The sequence below is a fragment of the Anopheles funestus genome, chromosome 2RL (genome assembly GCF_943734845.2).
Source record: "Anopheles funestus chromosome 2RL, idAnoFuneDA-416_04, whole genome shotgun sequence".
Lineage (NCBI taxonomy): Eukaryota > Metazoa > Arthropoda > Insecta > Diptera > Culicidae > Anopheles > Anopheles funestus.
Window position 1 is genome coordinate 87,613,499 of NC_064598.1, and position 15,874 is coordinate 87,629,372.

The following is a 15,874-nucleotide window of genomic DNA, read 5'->3' on the forward strand; positions in this document are numbered from 1 at the left end:
CTTCTGTTTCCAGCGTCTTTATCGGGATGGTGTCAGAGGCCAGAGACTAGCATCGTACCGATCCCTCGAGGGACATCTTAATCTGCTCCACTGTGTCTGTGTGCTTTCCTTCTTCGGTAGTAGTCTGTTTACTTTTTCCCTTGACCATCGGTATGCTCCCCATTGAACTTCACCCCATTGAAGGATTATCCCGGTGGAGTTGGACATCCTTTTGCCCGTCAGTAGCTGCCGGAGATCTGTTCACCAAGATTCGACTCCCGTTTGAAGCGACCGTTCGCACGAAGTTGCGCTAGCGGATGACGGATGATGGTAGCACTTCTGGTTCTATTAGTTTGTTTACGTGTCAAATCAGGTCGAGCACGTTAGATTAGACCATTTTTCACACCGTACTTTCTTTCTTTTTTCGTGCGTACAAGATGATCTTTGTGTAGGAAGGAAACACCGCGGGTGGTGAATGTGTCGTTGTTCGGCTAACGTGTTTTTCCTTGTACGTGGAATCGTAGGTCAATGAAAGTGTAGTTAGAAGTTACACCGACGATACGGGAACTGATGATGAGAATCAGTAAAATGGGGTCCATTTATTCCACACTTAGAAAAAGTTCGTCGTCCACAAACAAGATGCTGCTCGACGACGTTCGGATGTCGCTTTAGCAGTGTGTAGTAGAAAAGAAATTCGCTTTTATCTACATGATGATGCCATTTGCTTCCGCTATCGATAATCTACCATTCCTTGTTGGAAGAAGATACATACCGTCTACCAGTTTTGCTTGTGCAGGGAACAAAGAACGTAGCAGCGAAACACAGCGATTGTAAAAGGGGGAAAAGAAAAATTATTAGTATTGTCACTTCGCTTTCACCGTCCGTCAGGTTGCTTCCATTTGGTTGAATTTACAAGACGGAAAACTCAACCCCTTCAACACCAAGCAAAAGAAACATTTTCCTTCGCTTTATCTTTACACTCGTGGGAAAAGCGTGATACTGCTTGCTTGCTTTACATTGCGCTATTGAAGCAAGCAAATCTTCCTGCAGCAGACGAACAAGTTCTGACGTTGATCTGTTTAAAAGAAGCATTACCACCGTACCAGCGCGTTGCTAGCCGTTTTTTGATCTTCCCATTTAGGAAAAGGCAATTTTTCTTTAGCTCTAAGCGATTATCGAGAGTTCGCACAGTACGGAACCAAAAGTAGTAGAGTGTAAAAATACTCCTGGCAATAAGTACAACGGGGAGGATGGATGGAATATCTTTAAGACGGTCGTGTTTGAATGCTTGTCACAGACCGGGATGCTGACGGACGGTTAATAAATTGGATCAAATCAGTACACTTTGATGGTGTACAATTTGTCCGCAGTTTATTGTACGTTAATTTTAGAATACAGTACGACAGCGTAGTCGAGGAACGCAGCTGAATTTCCTGGAAGGTGACAATAAACGTAGGCAATCTTTTATTCGATTTAAATTGAGAACAAAAAAACATGCTGCTGTATTGGAAACGTAGTGTAATAAAAGTTATCCATTAATAAAAGCGGTATACAATTTGTTTTGCATTGCATTAGATTTCACTCTCCGGTGGTTAACTTTTTTAAAATGTTTTTATTTCGGATTTTTTGTTCGAAAAGTGGTAATAATTAATCTGGAAATTTTGTTACAATTCATAGGTTTATTTTACTTGTCTTTAAATAAAAAAAAACTAAAAAAAATTGTCAAAACTTGCAAAGCAATAGATGCTTATTTTACTAACCATTTTCTTCACTTGGTAGTACGTAGTAAAATTGTCAAGAAACAATTTATTTCCCCTGTCAAGCGTGAATTAAATGTTCTACAGTATCATTTCGTCGTTTTCGTATTATTTTACCATTACGTCTTGAATGGTAAAGACCAAAATAAAATCTACCATTTTGTGCAGAGGAAAACCTTTCCGGCAGCTCTTTACACCTTTTCTCTTTTTTTTAGACAAATTGGAAACAATCCTTCTACATTGCCACAAACATGGTCCTTTCGCTTTCTTAGCTTATTACATGATTGTAGCAGTGTTCGCTTTCCTTTTCGTTTGCTTCGTCCTTTGTGTGCTTCACAAAATAACAAAAAGAACAACGGCAAAAGGAAATGGACAAAAAACGAAACAAACACACTTCACCCTGACAGCTTCTTTTATTCAATCGTGTGGCTACGAGGCGCCTTTCAAAAGCTCCCGCCAGATTTAAAGCATAAACCCCTCCCGTGAAAAGCTTGTGAATGTGAACCGCAACGGTGTGAGCAGATTTTCCTTGACTGGAAGAAAACCCAACCGGAACAAGAGCGCGTACAAAGTAGATGAAAAGTGACTGGAATTTAATGAGATTGTACTTAGGCAATTACCATACGCACTTACGGCGTCTTACTGGTGGGGAGTGGGATCCTTCTCGTACTGGCAGATGGTTAAGGAGATTTGTAATCATTTTGTGTAGTTCCCATACACATACAAACACATACTTTGATTGCACCATAGCACACAACCCACACAAGGGATTTGTTTGATTTTGTCGAGAAAAGCGTACGGAGCAGAACGGATGGCGGAGGGTTTTCTCTTTTTTATGTGTGCCAAACATCACAGTATTACCACACGGTGTAATTCAATTATTTCCTTATGCCATGCTTACTCAATTTGGAACGCTTATGTTAATCGCGGGAATTTACATGTACACTCGTTGGAATGTCGAATTGAGCAAGTGAAGGCACACCTCCTCCTCCGGTACGGTACTCATTGGCTGTTTTCCGTGTATTTGCGCGCTTGAATGAAAATCTTTGATGCCTGAACATTGCCAACAGTCGAAAGCCATTCCTATTTCCTTACTCCGGTTTTTTTGGAATCACTCTCGCAACATTTCTTTCACCTTATTGTTGTATTATTCATGTATGTTTCAACCCACCGATAAAGCCTCACTGATTGGGAATTCCTTCTCAAGAATTGGTGGAAAACTAAACATCAAACGAGCGGCTGTTCTCTTGAGCACCTAAAATGACGTGCTTGAAATGAGCCCGAAAGGAGCTTAAAATCAGATTTGCTTTTGGGAATTAAATAAGTTTCTTAAGTAAGTATCACTTGGATAGTTTGGGTTCTGTATGACTTGCATACAAACTTCCAATAAAGGAGCGAATGGAAAGTCGCACTAAACAGTCGTGCAATTCTAAACCCATAGAATGATAAGGCAAGTCCTGTTGAGAGCTTTCGGCATAAGCACACAGGATCCTTTTGTCCCCCGTGATTGTCAAGTGATTTTCAAGTGTGTTTTTCTTATATTGTCCTTTACCCCTAAATGTATACATGGGTCCTAGTGTGGAGGATGAGTTTGAATTGTTTTTTTTTCTTTCTTGGGCAGAATTTCAATCTGAAACTTGCTCGTGCCATATAATCCAATATGGTACGAAAACTTTGGGCAGGGCGAGTTCTGATGATACCCGCACACGCAGCAGCAGCTGATACTGCTCTACCTTCACGGAAGAGTACGTTCCGTTACCTTAAGCATGACTTGAGTCTTAAGTAGCTTTCTTGTCCACTTTAAGTTTACCCAGATACTAAATATTACCTTCAGGGTCGAACGACGAAATGGAGGGAAATGCAGGTGACGAGCAGCAGTGTTGCATACGAGGCGATCAAATATTCATCATGTGCTGGTCTCATTATTTCATTCCCTTGAGGGTTACTAACAGGGTGAAGGTCTGCTAATGACATTCGTGCTGCGTTTTAAAGCATTTTCCCCACTCATGGATGTTTAATTGGTAAAATTTAATATTTAAAAGCAAACACTTGGTGCGATTGTTTTGCTGCTTGAAGCATTTTTCACCAACCTGTGCTGTCTTATCTGGATGAAGTTTAAATAGTACTCAGGTGAAAGAAGAGATAATAATCTTAGTACAAGTGCTTTTGGCAGCAAACCGGAATCCTTACCAGAATTCAATTCTTCGGTCTTCTACCCGTTCCTTATGAAAACACTTCTTAATTATTTTCGTTTTCGTGTTGGCTTCAGTGTCTCTAAGAAGGGTTCTATTCTTTTCGAATGGAAATTACAGTACTGAATTTTCTCAATACCGCAAGCAGGATGCGGTTTTGCGAATTTACATCTGACCCGCGACCTTTTCTTTCGCTTAAAGAATTCCATTCAACCGCTAAAAAGAGAGAAAGTGAAGAAAATTTGCTCCAAAACATTGGTGCTACCAGCTAAAAATTAGATTGCTTCCACAAGATAAAAACACAAACGACGCAGGTCCGACTAGGAAGTGAATTTTTCCATCGATTACGCTCAAATGCCGGTACACGAAAGCATAACGCAAAAATTAACCCTCAAAAAATAAAGACATTTCCCAACGGGGTTTTTGGTATCGTCCTTTTTTGTCCCAAAAAGGAGTCTCAAGGAAGCGAGAGCTTCTCATATTTCTTGATTTTCTATTTCCACCCCAAAAACATGATGTTGGGAAACATAAAATGACTGTTAAATCATTTTCTTGGCGGCAGTTATTACCATCCACTGAGGCTTGCTTCCATTCGGAAGAAATCGTTGCCATACTTCAAATAATGGAAATTTCAGCTCACTCATCAGGGTGAGTGGAAGAGCTGTCTATTATTTTATCTTCATTTGTAAATCGAAGCCCACCAACACGTCTAGCCGAACGGAAGGACAAGGCCTAGCACAACGTTCCGGGCCCTGTGGATACTGAATTTAAAGCACAAAAACTCCGGGCAAATCGTGAATAATGGTTTGTAAAAGGAAAGAAGACATCCTACATCTCCGGAGGAATGGTTTTAATTCTGTTAAAGATGGTTTAATATCATTGGAATTCTTCCGTGGAGTTTCGGCTGGAAGAATGTTTACTTCGCCCAGGTTTGTGGTGAAAGTTGAGGTGAAAGTATCGTTGTAATTGCTACATCGAAGCGAAAGTCCTTTGTTTGGTTACAATTTTTTCCTTTTACCGCTTCTGTGTCTAGATTCGCTATCGATTCTTGTACGCAATTAGTATTCTGTTGCGTTGTTTCGCGAAGGATTTGGTGTATTGAGGTTGAGGGGTCACATTTTGCGACAAGCCTTGTTAAATTATTCGCGATCCTTTTTCGATTGTGGGTATCGATTGTGAATTGGAATGAATATTTCAAGGAATTGACGACAAAGAATTAATGCAGAAATGGTTTAACATGTATTAGAAGTTATTCTTGATTGCTCAATGCCATTAGCAATTTCTTCATGGATTAGAGTTTTCTTATGAAAAAGGTAGGAACATATTTCCTCAACTATTTTGTTTATTTAAATATAACTGCTATGATATTGATTTACACTGCCACATTAATTCTACTAAGCATTCTTAAATATCCCTTTTCTATTTAACAATCTTAAAGAGTTGATTTATTTCCTGTCACCTTGTCGCTTCTTTCGGTGATGTCTACCTCTACCCATCTGCAATAGAGAGTTGCTTTCAAATGTTAATCAAGTTTACACTTCTGCTAGAAATATTATTCATACCGACCAAGTCAACAAGCGGCTGTAGAAGAGGTTTCACTCGAGGTAGAAGTATTTTATTCATGAACGAATCGGTTAGTGAAGCGTAAAGTCTTGGCCCGTCTCGAGCAACAGGTCTTCGTCCCCGGAGTTGAACGTGATGGTTCGGGAAGTTGAGGGAGTTGAAAATTAAAATGCAACCAATAAAACACCAGCGACATTTCGTTGTGCTGACAGGAAGATTCCTCTTAAACGATGAGCTGTCGCTCGTTCTACCTAGCTAGAAGGTTTGAAGTTGTTTGATTGTAGTTGAACCATTTATTAAACATTTTAGCATGATTTTAGGGGAAAAGTTAAAAGCTTCTCAGAGAGACGACCATTGTTAAGTGCCATGCAGTAAACATTTTGTAGTCGTTTTTCCTGTATTGTTTCCTGGTAAACAAGGAGGAGCTTTAAGATATTGAAAGAACTAAAAACAACGAATATTTCTCCTGAAAAATAAATTAAACCCTTGAGCTTCATGGACATTAGGCCAAATAGAAAAAGAAATTCTGAATAACTTTATACTAATTTGAAGAACTTTGAATTGAAAAATAGCTTAATTTCATTTGCACTCCATGAAGATGATTTATCTTATCCATAAGACACTTTTCTCCATAACACTCTATGACACATGTTTGAAAAAGTTGACCCCTTCGTTTATTAACTTTTTCCCGACTATAACTAACAAATTAACCCCATTCGATCTGTGTAATCACTTCCCTGAAGCATCTTATAAGGAACCTCTAGCTCTTACAGAATCGGTCCAATGGTGTGGTTCTTGCTGACACAGCTATTTTTCCTCCATTGACACGGAATGAGGATAGAAGTTTGTTTCCCTTTAGAATTCAACCGACTGCACTGCAGCGATGCAATCGTAAACTATCTGTTAATGCACTTCGGGCAAGTTTTTACATCTTGCTTCCCGTTTTGCAAACCGTGTGAAAAGCGTCCACATAAACCCAAATCATAAACTGGATGAAATGAATCGAAGAAAGTGTGCTTACGGTAAGGGGAAATATATACTATCCTCTGGAAGATGTCAATCGCATTCTGCGAGAAAGAGGGAGCGGTCTTTGGGAAGTGGCGTATCACGATGGGAAGAAAAGTAATTTACACTTCAATTTAAAGTTCTCCATGCTGTTGGTGTGGTTTGTCATACGATCTTTACACTTTGAGGTTTCACTCGTGCTTCGGTACTTCGATCGTCACTTAAAACAAGTCCTTCTGGTTGTAACTTCAACCAAGTCCGAATGTAGTTACTAAATTGCTTAAGAATGACTCCTTCGGGAATGCGTTCTTTCAATGCGGGTAAAGCATTTCCTTTTGCAATTCATTTATTACGTGAAGGTGAAATAATTAAGATAATGCACCCGGTAAAGTGGTTTGCAAAAGGTCACGGTAAATGATGCCCAATATGCAAATTAACCCGGAAGGCTAGTCATCTTTTATAAATATAATTAGGTACTTTAAAAGAAAAAAAAGTAAAACACAGATTATGCTGGCGATAGAAAGAATCTTAAGGGCAAAACAAAATGGTACGAAATTTGAAACACGATTACAAGGAAACCATAATAAAATCTGGACAACCATTCTTACACACGGTACTTAAACCTAAATTTATGATCAATTCGAACCTCACTGACCGCAAATATCGCCCCTCGAACATGGTGGGGCCAACACACCACGCTGGCAGGCAACGCGCGTTTTATCGTCTACGACATTAAACATAATGTTTATCTTCCCTTGACCATTGAGTGTCCCTTTTTGCGTCCTTTTTTTCTCCTTTCTGCTGTTCTGCTGCTGGTGCTGCCATGTAAACGGGAAAGCAGAGCGCTGACCTACGCATCCACTCCTTAGGGAAGAAACGATACGATGCGTCGCTCGTGTGCCCTCCACTGACACACTCTCGTCTCGTGGCTAGCAAAAGCGATAAAAAATATGCTCCCGCAAATGGAAAGTTTACGAGCGCAAATGAGCTTGCCCATTTGCTCATCATTAATAAATTATCGTACGCCTCCGGTTACTAGCCCTGGTTTGGTGTGATGTGATGCGGTATGTATGGATGCTGCCTTTGCTAGAAAGATGAGCTTACCTTCCAATGCAATGAACTTTGAAAGAATGTGCTAATGTTTAAGCTAGCATTAGAATCGTAGAAACGTACCGTAAGGGCATGTGTTAAAGTTTTGCTGTTGTGCGTCTTTGTGTAATGGTGTTTTTGGTAAATCTTTACGGGCGAATTTTGTTGTTGTTGTTGACCCGTGTTACACCCCTCTACCTGAGACTAAGAAAAAGAAAAGATGCTTTTTCATCCGTATTTTTTTTAAGATGAAGCACTAATTTCCCACCGGGAAAAGTGAAGCGCTTCAAATACCTTTTTTTTCTTTCCACTCCTTTCAAATAATCTCGCGATACTTTTCGTTTCCAGCTAAAGCGTGACGAAATGGTTCGCAGGATAATAAATATTTTATTTCCAATCATTTCTCAATTAAGCCGGCTCGACTGTGATTTGCTGTCGGGTGACAGATGGAACGAATGGTGGCAGCTAGACGTTTAAATAAAATCTCGTTGATTTTTCGTTTGAAGGGCGAGCAGGCAAAAGGGGAAAAAAGTCTTAAAACCCGTTAACCTTTCACTCCAGGGAAGGTTATAATATCGAATTAAATTAAATTGAATTGATTTGGACCTTATGCTCGCCTTAAGGCTTACGCTAGAAAATAGCAAAAAAAATTGAATTGCATATTAATATTTTACAGTAAATTTTACGACAGCTTTTTCGATGGTAGTTTTTATTTAGTGTTAAAGAAGAAATGTTAATAGAAAAAATGGATTATGAATCAAATTTTTTTATTATTCGTCTATCTATTCCACCCTCGAATTTTGTGATGAAGCATACAATGATTACATTGTACATAATAATGTAAATACTGAATAATTTCTCACGTACTAATTTAAGCTATTTTGGACCATTTATTTTATTGCGCAGGTTGTCATAGTTTCGTTTATTATTAAAAATTTCCCTCAGCACTTCTTATTCGATCGCCGATACTCAATATTGTCACACTACACATGCTTCAAGGCTTTACACATTCTATTCCACGAAAAATAACCCGGTGCTAGTAACGAGCTAATCTTTGGCATTATAAAGTCGCAGCCACGTTAACGCACTTACGCACAGCATCCTTCGTATCGGAACCACCACAAACCACCGGCATGCTAATATTCGTCCTCACCGGCACCGGCTTCTCGGCTATTTGTATATTCAAAACAATTTTCGCACAAAATGTGTGCCCACGTGCTGTGTTTGCCCGGTCCACACGGTGTGTGTGTGGGCTGTATCGTAGCTGCCTCCGTTTCGTTCGGCACTTACACAGGACGACTTCTTCGCTGAAGCTGAACAATGTTTATGCTAATGTTGCCAGGTTCACCGTTCGTCGCTGAAGCGTTAGAATGTGTGTAAACGGTAGAAACATCCTAGTCACATTATTCCTCCCGAGTGTGCTTGTGTGGAGTTTGTGGAATGTTTAACCATTCCAATGACCAACCTTCAAGTCGGACACTGGAAAACCGCTGCTACAAAACGTTCGGCCAGATTATGTGGCAAAGGATATATGTGAGAAGGTAAACAGACCGAAATAAAAACAAATCCCAAGGATGATGACGTCGGCTCAAAACCGGCAAGCACCTGTTCTCCGGTTCAGTACTACTGTCCTTTTGGGAGATAATATTCTACCGGCTGTATGGTGGAGGATTCGGGAAAAGCGCTTTGCATCTCATTTTAGAACGATGGTTTCCTCCCATCTCGCTTCACATTTAATTCCAGCACCAGCTGTAAGACACACCAAAATGGCGGGATGGAAATAACAATAAATGAAATGAAAATTGTCATTGTTATTGGTACAGGGTCGCACACGCGAGCGTAATTTTGTTGCTTTTTTTTGGCTTGTACCTTCACCGATGGAGACGCCTGGTTGACCTGTACAAGTAATATCCGGTGACCATCTGCACACCAGTCGGTGGTATCCGGGGAAGGACACGCAAATTGAAATTATGCTCGAGAGTATTTGAACGGTTTACTTTCGTGCTTTCATTGCCCATCCGGTGTGGAAATGGTAAAGCGTGGCACATTGAAGGAATTTCTTTTTTATAATGCCCTGCTTTGTGGAAAAGAAAATGCCATTCCTTCCGTGTGTTTGAGTATCAGATTTCTGGAAATGGAAAAATGTTTTCACATTCACACACGTCAATTTTTAAATGAATGATGTTACTGAATGAATGAATGAATGTGTTACTGCAATACGATCGAATGGAGACGAAAGAAAATTTTAACAATTTTCCCGGAAAAGTGTTGGGCAAAAGTAACGTTTTTTTCAGCACATCGATTCTACTTTAAGACGTCCTCTTTAAAGGCTAAAAAAAGGCAAAACATTTTGTCTGACATTTTAATCTCTTTCCACTAACATCGTTCCAACGTTCTACGAGTACTAGGCATTATTTAGCCCGCTTGGTTTAGGTTCAAGATTGTACAATGGTTGATTAAAATGCAACAAAACAAATCCCTCACTAGCCAGCATAAGCAAAGAAAAAGCCGTTTGTATGAGTGTTTGTAAACACTTGTGAACAAAAAAGGCAGATTTAAATGCAGCTACAGTTTGTACTCAGCAAGGGCTATGTACGATTTCATATGCGGGTCCGAGATTTGCTTGCCGTTTCAAGTCAAGTCGCGATACGAGACTAAGCTAGCGAACGATAATTCATGTACACAAAAACTCACCACCATTCGTCGGTGTGTTTGCAGTGGACTGTTCATCACGAAGTGTAAGTTGCCGAGAAAGAGCATGCCCGGGTGGAGATTCGTATGCGAGTTTTGTGTCAGTAGAAGCACCGGAAGCGATTTGACATGTCGCTGAATTTAATATTTCTCATAATTCAACCCGCTAAGTTTTACCCTGCTGCAGCCTGCATCATGCTGCGAGAAAGCTCGCTGTAAATTATTTCCTTTTCTTTTCCCTGCATTCCACTCACACAAACAGACGAGCGGTTCAATTTTTCATCTTCTATCACCAGAGTGTGGGACTATAATTCCCAGGATCATTTCCACCCTAGCCACGTTTTACCATATGTGAAAGAGCACTGGCACATCCCTCGAGTTGTGTTTGGTTCTTTTTGCAGTGGTTTTTTTTTATTAATATCTTTATTCCATTTCGCTCCTTGCAGGTAATGTCGTGCTCGCGGGAAGTGTGTATGGGAAGCGTTATGACACCGCACGTCATCGGTACGGAAACACGCAAGGCGGATATAGTGCAGCAGCATGCGAAGGACTTTCTCGATCAGTACTATTCATCTATCAGACGGTAAGTAAGCGATTGATTCGATTGCTAGCTGATCAGCGCTTCCCTGCGGGAAGTGTGAGAAAAATCGATGAAACATTCAGCGCCTGAAGGTAGACTAGACGCATTACAATAGAGCGTGTACAAGAAAGTGAAACAGACGTGCCTGTTGTTTTCCATCTGTTTTCCCATTTGAAACATCAGCATCAATCATATATGCTACCGTATAGGAGGGTAGCATAATTCAATTGTATCCCACTCTTGTCAGAAAAATATTTGCCTTCCAATCTGTTTTCAGTGTACGACCACATACTGGTTCTAGGTGGACCCACATCGAACCAAAACGTTAGGCCGGTTTTTTGTGTGTATATTCCACATTTACCTTCCATTCATTCAATTCAATTCAATACCCTTAAAAGATGCTCAGACGATGCGCTTACCTTAAGTGATACTTTCAGTCCCGTTCTCTAACTCACGCGAGTGCGCGCTGTGAGTAAAAGTGAGCCTCGCACGTGAACGATATGGTAAACACTCATCCACATAGAGTGGTAAAAAGAATGCTCTGAATGCTGAAGAAACGTTGCACGAATTCCCATGCAAAAACGCACAAACATATTGACAAACAGTGGGAAGGAAATGGGACGATCATCGCCCTGCGCTGGAGCTTCACGAACGGTTCACCGTTTAAAGATCTCCATTTATGAGAAGAAACCCAACGGGTACGTGAGTGTATGGTCTCATTGATTCTTTTTTTGGGATTGTAGCCGACGGTCCCTACCTCGAAGTGGATTGCTTTCACCCACTAGCAAACACATAGCCCTGGGAAGTGCAAACCCGCGGGAAGCTAGGTTTTATTGCCCACGCTTGTTCAGCGCGAATGCCTGGGAATGAAGGAAGAAAATGGTTGTTTAACATGTGGAAATGCACAAAACAAGGGGAAACAGAGAGCTTTTAATGCTCTTTTTAAAATTGCTTGTTGTGCTATCCTTTTTTTTTTGGTTGCTGTTTTCCAAAAGGATAAAGTGTTGAATGTTTAATACTTTTATTTATTCCATTGCATTCATGGGAGAGAAAAATAATTCCACTGCTGGAACGAAACATTTTCTCAGGTGGTTTGAAATGGTTCAAGCCTAATCCTCCCATTACGATGACGAGTTTGTTTGATATGGTGACATTTAACGTTAATCACTGCTGGTCATCTGGTTTTCAAGTGTGTTCCATTACATGTGGAAGGATTCGTTTTGTTTTTGCGGAAAAATATTAAACATTACTTTAATTTTTCCGTTTCCAATTATTAAATTTCACAATAGTGAGTCTAAGAATTCATGATTCATATGTGTTGTTTAGCAAAAAAAATCTTTTCTTACGCGAGGGCATCTTACTATACTCCTGAAAAGTTTGTTTGCACTATCTATTCTTTTGAATTATTATCGCTTCATTTATGTCGTCGAAAGTTCGATCTATAGACAAAGTTTATCTTCGACAAACACCGTCTAAACTTTCTTTTCATATGTAAACGTACCCGAACACTTCAAAACTACAAGCAAACTTTACACACAATTCCCTTAAGCATCGGTTCTGTTCGTTGCGGTGGCACTTACCCTCTTATTTCTACCCTTAAAACCACCGAATGCACCATCTGTGAGTGCGTCCTAAACCAGTAACGGGTTTTAACCACCTGCTCATTAGCGTGTCCAATGCAGCATGCTCTAGCCGCCAGCTAGATGCAGACTCGTTGTGTGCAAGTTCACGCTCGTCAAGAACCATATCCGACCGTTTGTGTCACCGAAACCAACCACCGAATGCATCAACGTAATGATGCTCCGTTCTTCCGCCTAACTTTCCGAACGTACTCACACTCACGTTACGAGCTATGGGCAACACTTTACGCACATGCTTTCGAACGATAGTGGAAACTTTCTCGTTTAGCCGTGCACTCCCAAAAACGTGCGTCTTAGGTGATGAAATGTCATTTACACATCGAACCAAGGGTAACGAAATGTCCTTGTGAAATCACACACATTTCGCCGTGAGGAGGTAATGATGGAAAAGGAAGCAGAATATTGGGCGGGAAATAATTACAGGCGCGTTCGTTTCGGAAATGGTAGTTTAAAATTGAATGGAGCAGTTTGTCGAAGGATTGGTTTTGGATCTTGGAGTGATGCAGTTGAGGGGTGATGTTTGTGCAGGAATAAGGTCACACTAAGCGTAAGGTACTCGATGAAACGTCTGACGATCAGCTGAACGTTATGTTGCTTTTGTTGCGAGAGGAATTATCGCACGTTATGTTTGTAATACTCGTTGGTAAGTGAACTAAAGCATGTGCGAGCTTTGTGTTAATTGCATTGACAATAACTAATCAGCAATCGGATTAATTAACTTGTAAGTGTTGTCACGTTCCATGTGGTTGCTCATATCGACCATAAGTAAATGTTGTTTAAAAATATATTTATTTTTCTCACATACTATCAACCTAACTATAACAAAAAATACTCATTTTATGTACTTCAATCAACCTCATTTTTTGTACCGAAATCCGTTTAAATAATAGCTAAAGCTCAGATTTATACATACAAAATCCACTTGTTTGTTTACCATTCTATTCCTCTCGCTTTATTTGCATATTCCCTTAGTAACCATTTTTTTAAAGTTCCCTTTAAGCTCCACTTAACCTCTGCAATATCACTCTATCTTGCTCTTACGACTGTACGTCTCACGAGTATTTGTTTGAAAAAGAAACGGAAAAAACTGCATACAGATAACATCACAGCTGAAGTGCACATCAAACAATGTGCAATTTGCATGGTAATTGCAAGAAAACGTACGATTGCGAAGAATGCCCGTGATGCACTTTGTGACGAAATCGTCCAAAAGACGACGACGAATTTGTACCTTTAGTGATCGACCTGTGCGGGATGGGGTTTTTTCATGTAGAATCGATTTCTATCGTTTTAAAAAAAAGTTTCCCAAAAAGGTTTTTGGAGTAGCAATTAGAATAAAATAAGAAATTGTGATGAATATTTTGTAAAAAATAATAAAAATGCTTCATTCACAGTCTCACAAAATCTCAACCATTCTAACGCACGTTTTCCTGTAGCACGCGCGTGGAAATAGTTTATTTGACATGTGTCATATTAGAATGAACATTTCCGCTTGAACCGTGTCAAGTTTTCGCAACGTCGAAAGCACCGTTTGCAAGAGTGGTTTGATCGTGTTCGGTTATGGCGCTAATCTTATGCAATGTTTGAATGGTTGATTGAATATAGCTGCTTGAAGTTCGCTCGAGTAGAAGCATTATATTGACACGTTTGCTGTCGTATCGGATCTTCGAGATAAGTGTGGAGGAAAGGTTTTTTTAGTTTCAAAAAGTTTTTCACTGTACGAGTTGCATAAAACATAACCTTATTTATTCGGTTTTCTAAATTGTACCTCCCCACAAGCACACAAATCATAGCCTAACTTCAGGCGTCAACAACCGTGATGGGGAGATCCCTGCAAGAACATTTCCACACATCCAAAAACAACAAAGGATCGATTTTCGAACGAATAATGAAACAAATTGATTATCGTACACTACGATCGGATGCCGTCTCGTACGTGGTCTATTGTTTCAGCCAAACTAATGTCGATAAAGAGCTAGCACGAGTGGATAAAGTCACACCAGCAGCGATGGGCGATGGGAAAATGTAGCCGATGATTTCTTCATTTCTGCCACATTCCGTATTCCAACCACGTCTAACGTTACTGGGAATGTTCGTTCGTTGTTTGCGCTCGGTCTGGTATCAATGGCCACCGCAAACGCTGTGTGGGAGCCGGATGCTGTGTGGGTGACTGCGAGGGAATGGAATTAATTTTCATTGGTGATCGTTTGCTAGCGTCGGTAAACCCATTGAAACGAACGATAGGCACAGCATTCTTGTGGAGTGAAAGGGTAATGTTTATAATATTAAATCTTTTAGTGGCCACATCCCAACGTTTCTTCCATCCCTTTTGCAGAAACGGCGAGGAAAATCGAAAGTGAAAGTGAATGAAAAAAAAGCAATCAAACACATACAAAAAGGGAATCATACAAAGTAAAGCTAGATTTCCCGTTTGAATTTGTCTTTAGCTGAAGGGGTTGATAGGTACAAGAGTTACTTGCTTACCTTTAATTTCAATCATTTGCAGTACTTGCTGAACCGAATTGCCACCGTAGGGTAGTAAATAAATCACACCTGTCGACCTTACGATCGATTACAAATGGCAAAGGGTCCGGGACCCTTTTCACAGATTGTTCAGTGATTTTGTCCATTCCATTCCATTGTTGTTCCGGTTGTGAGGGACTTTTGGTTTGACATGGAAGCGTTCCTTTGTTTGTGGAATGGTATGTTTCAGTGTAGTTGTAAAACGTTCCTCAGCATCATGGCGCGTAGAGTTTTGTTTACTCCCGATGCTAGTGGGCGATTGGAAAAATATTTGCTTTTGACACACCTCAACCACGGCGACACTGGCACGGATTGTGGTTTGTTAATAAACTCGTTTCGGTTTTTGGACGGTGAGTAGAGGTTTTTTTATGTTCTTGCTTCATCTATCTTCTGAAGCGCAATTGTTTTTTTAGTTTAATAAATTAAATAGTAATGAAATTGTTTATTAATTTCATATCCGTTGAACTATTTTTCAAAATATTCCTCTTTTTTCATGTAAAAAAATACGATATAAATTAAAGAAAAATAACTAAAAATAACACTAGAAATACGGCCAGGCCGTTCTTAATGAATAAAAAAAAACTAAAAATAACAGAAAAAATGCACTCTTTCCTATCTGTGTGTGTTATCATCATGGGTGAATGATTTTCGATTGGTACTGATTTGCTCTATTTGTTTGTACGGAATCGTTTTTCAAAAAGCCACCTACCCGGCGGTTTGGTATCTTATAAATAAATTTCCCTCCGGTGAACCATACCTGACAAAAAGGGTAAAGGATTTACGACTCTGGCGCGCATTTTTGTAGCTATCCATTTTTGTATCCCTTTTTGCTTTGGCCACAACAGCCTTTGGGTA

The 15,874-nt window shown here is 40.0% G+C and overlaps 1 protein-coding gene across 3 annotated transcripts in view; it reads left to right on the forward strand.

Annotated features, from left to right (window-relative positions):
- LOC125765250 (nitric oxide synthase) overlaps positions 1–15,874 on the forward strand; it is an 84,654-nt gene that overhangs the window by 38,734 nt on the left and 30,046 nt on the right. For all 3 annotated transcript variants that reach the window (XM_049430175.1, XM_049430177.1, XM_049430178.1), the window contains exon 4: positions 10,723–10,859. In XM_049430175.1, the coding sequence (XP_049286132.1) occupies positions 10,723–10,859 (137 nt within the window). The remainder of the gene's footprint in view (positions 1–10,722; positions 10,860–15,874) is intronic.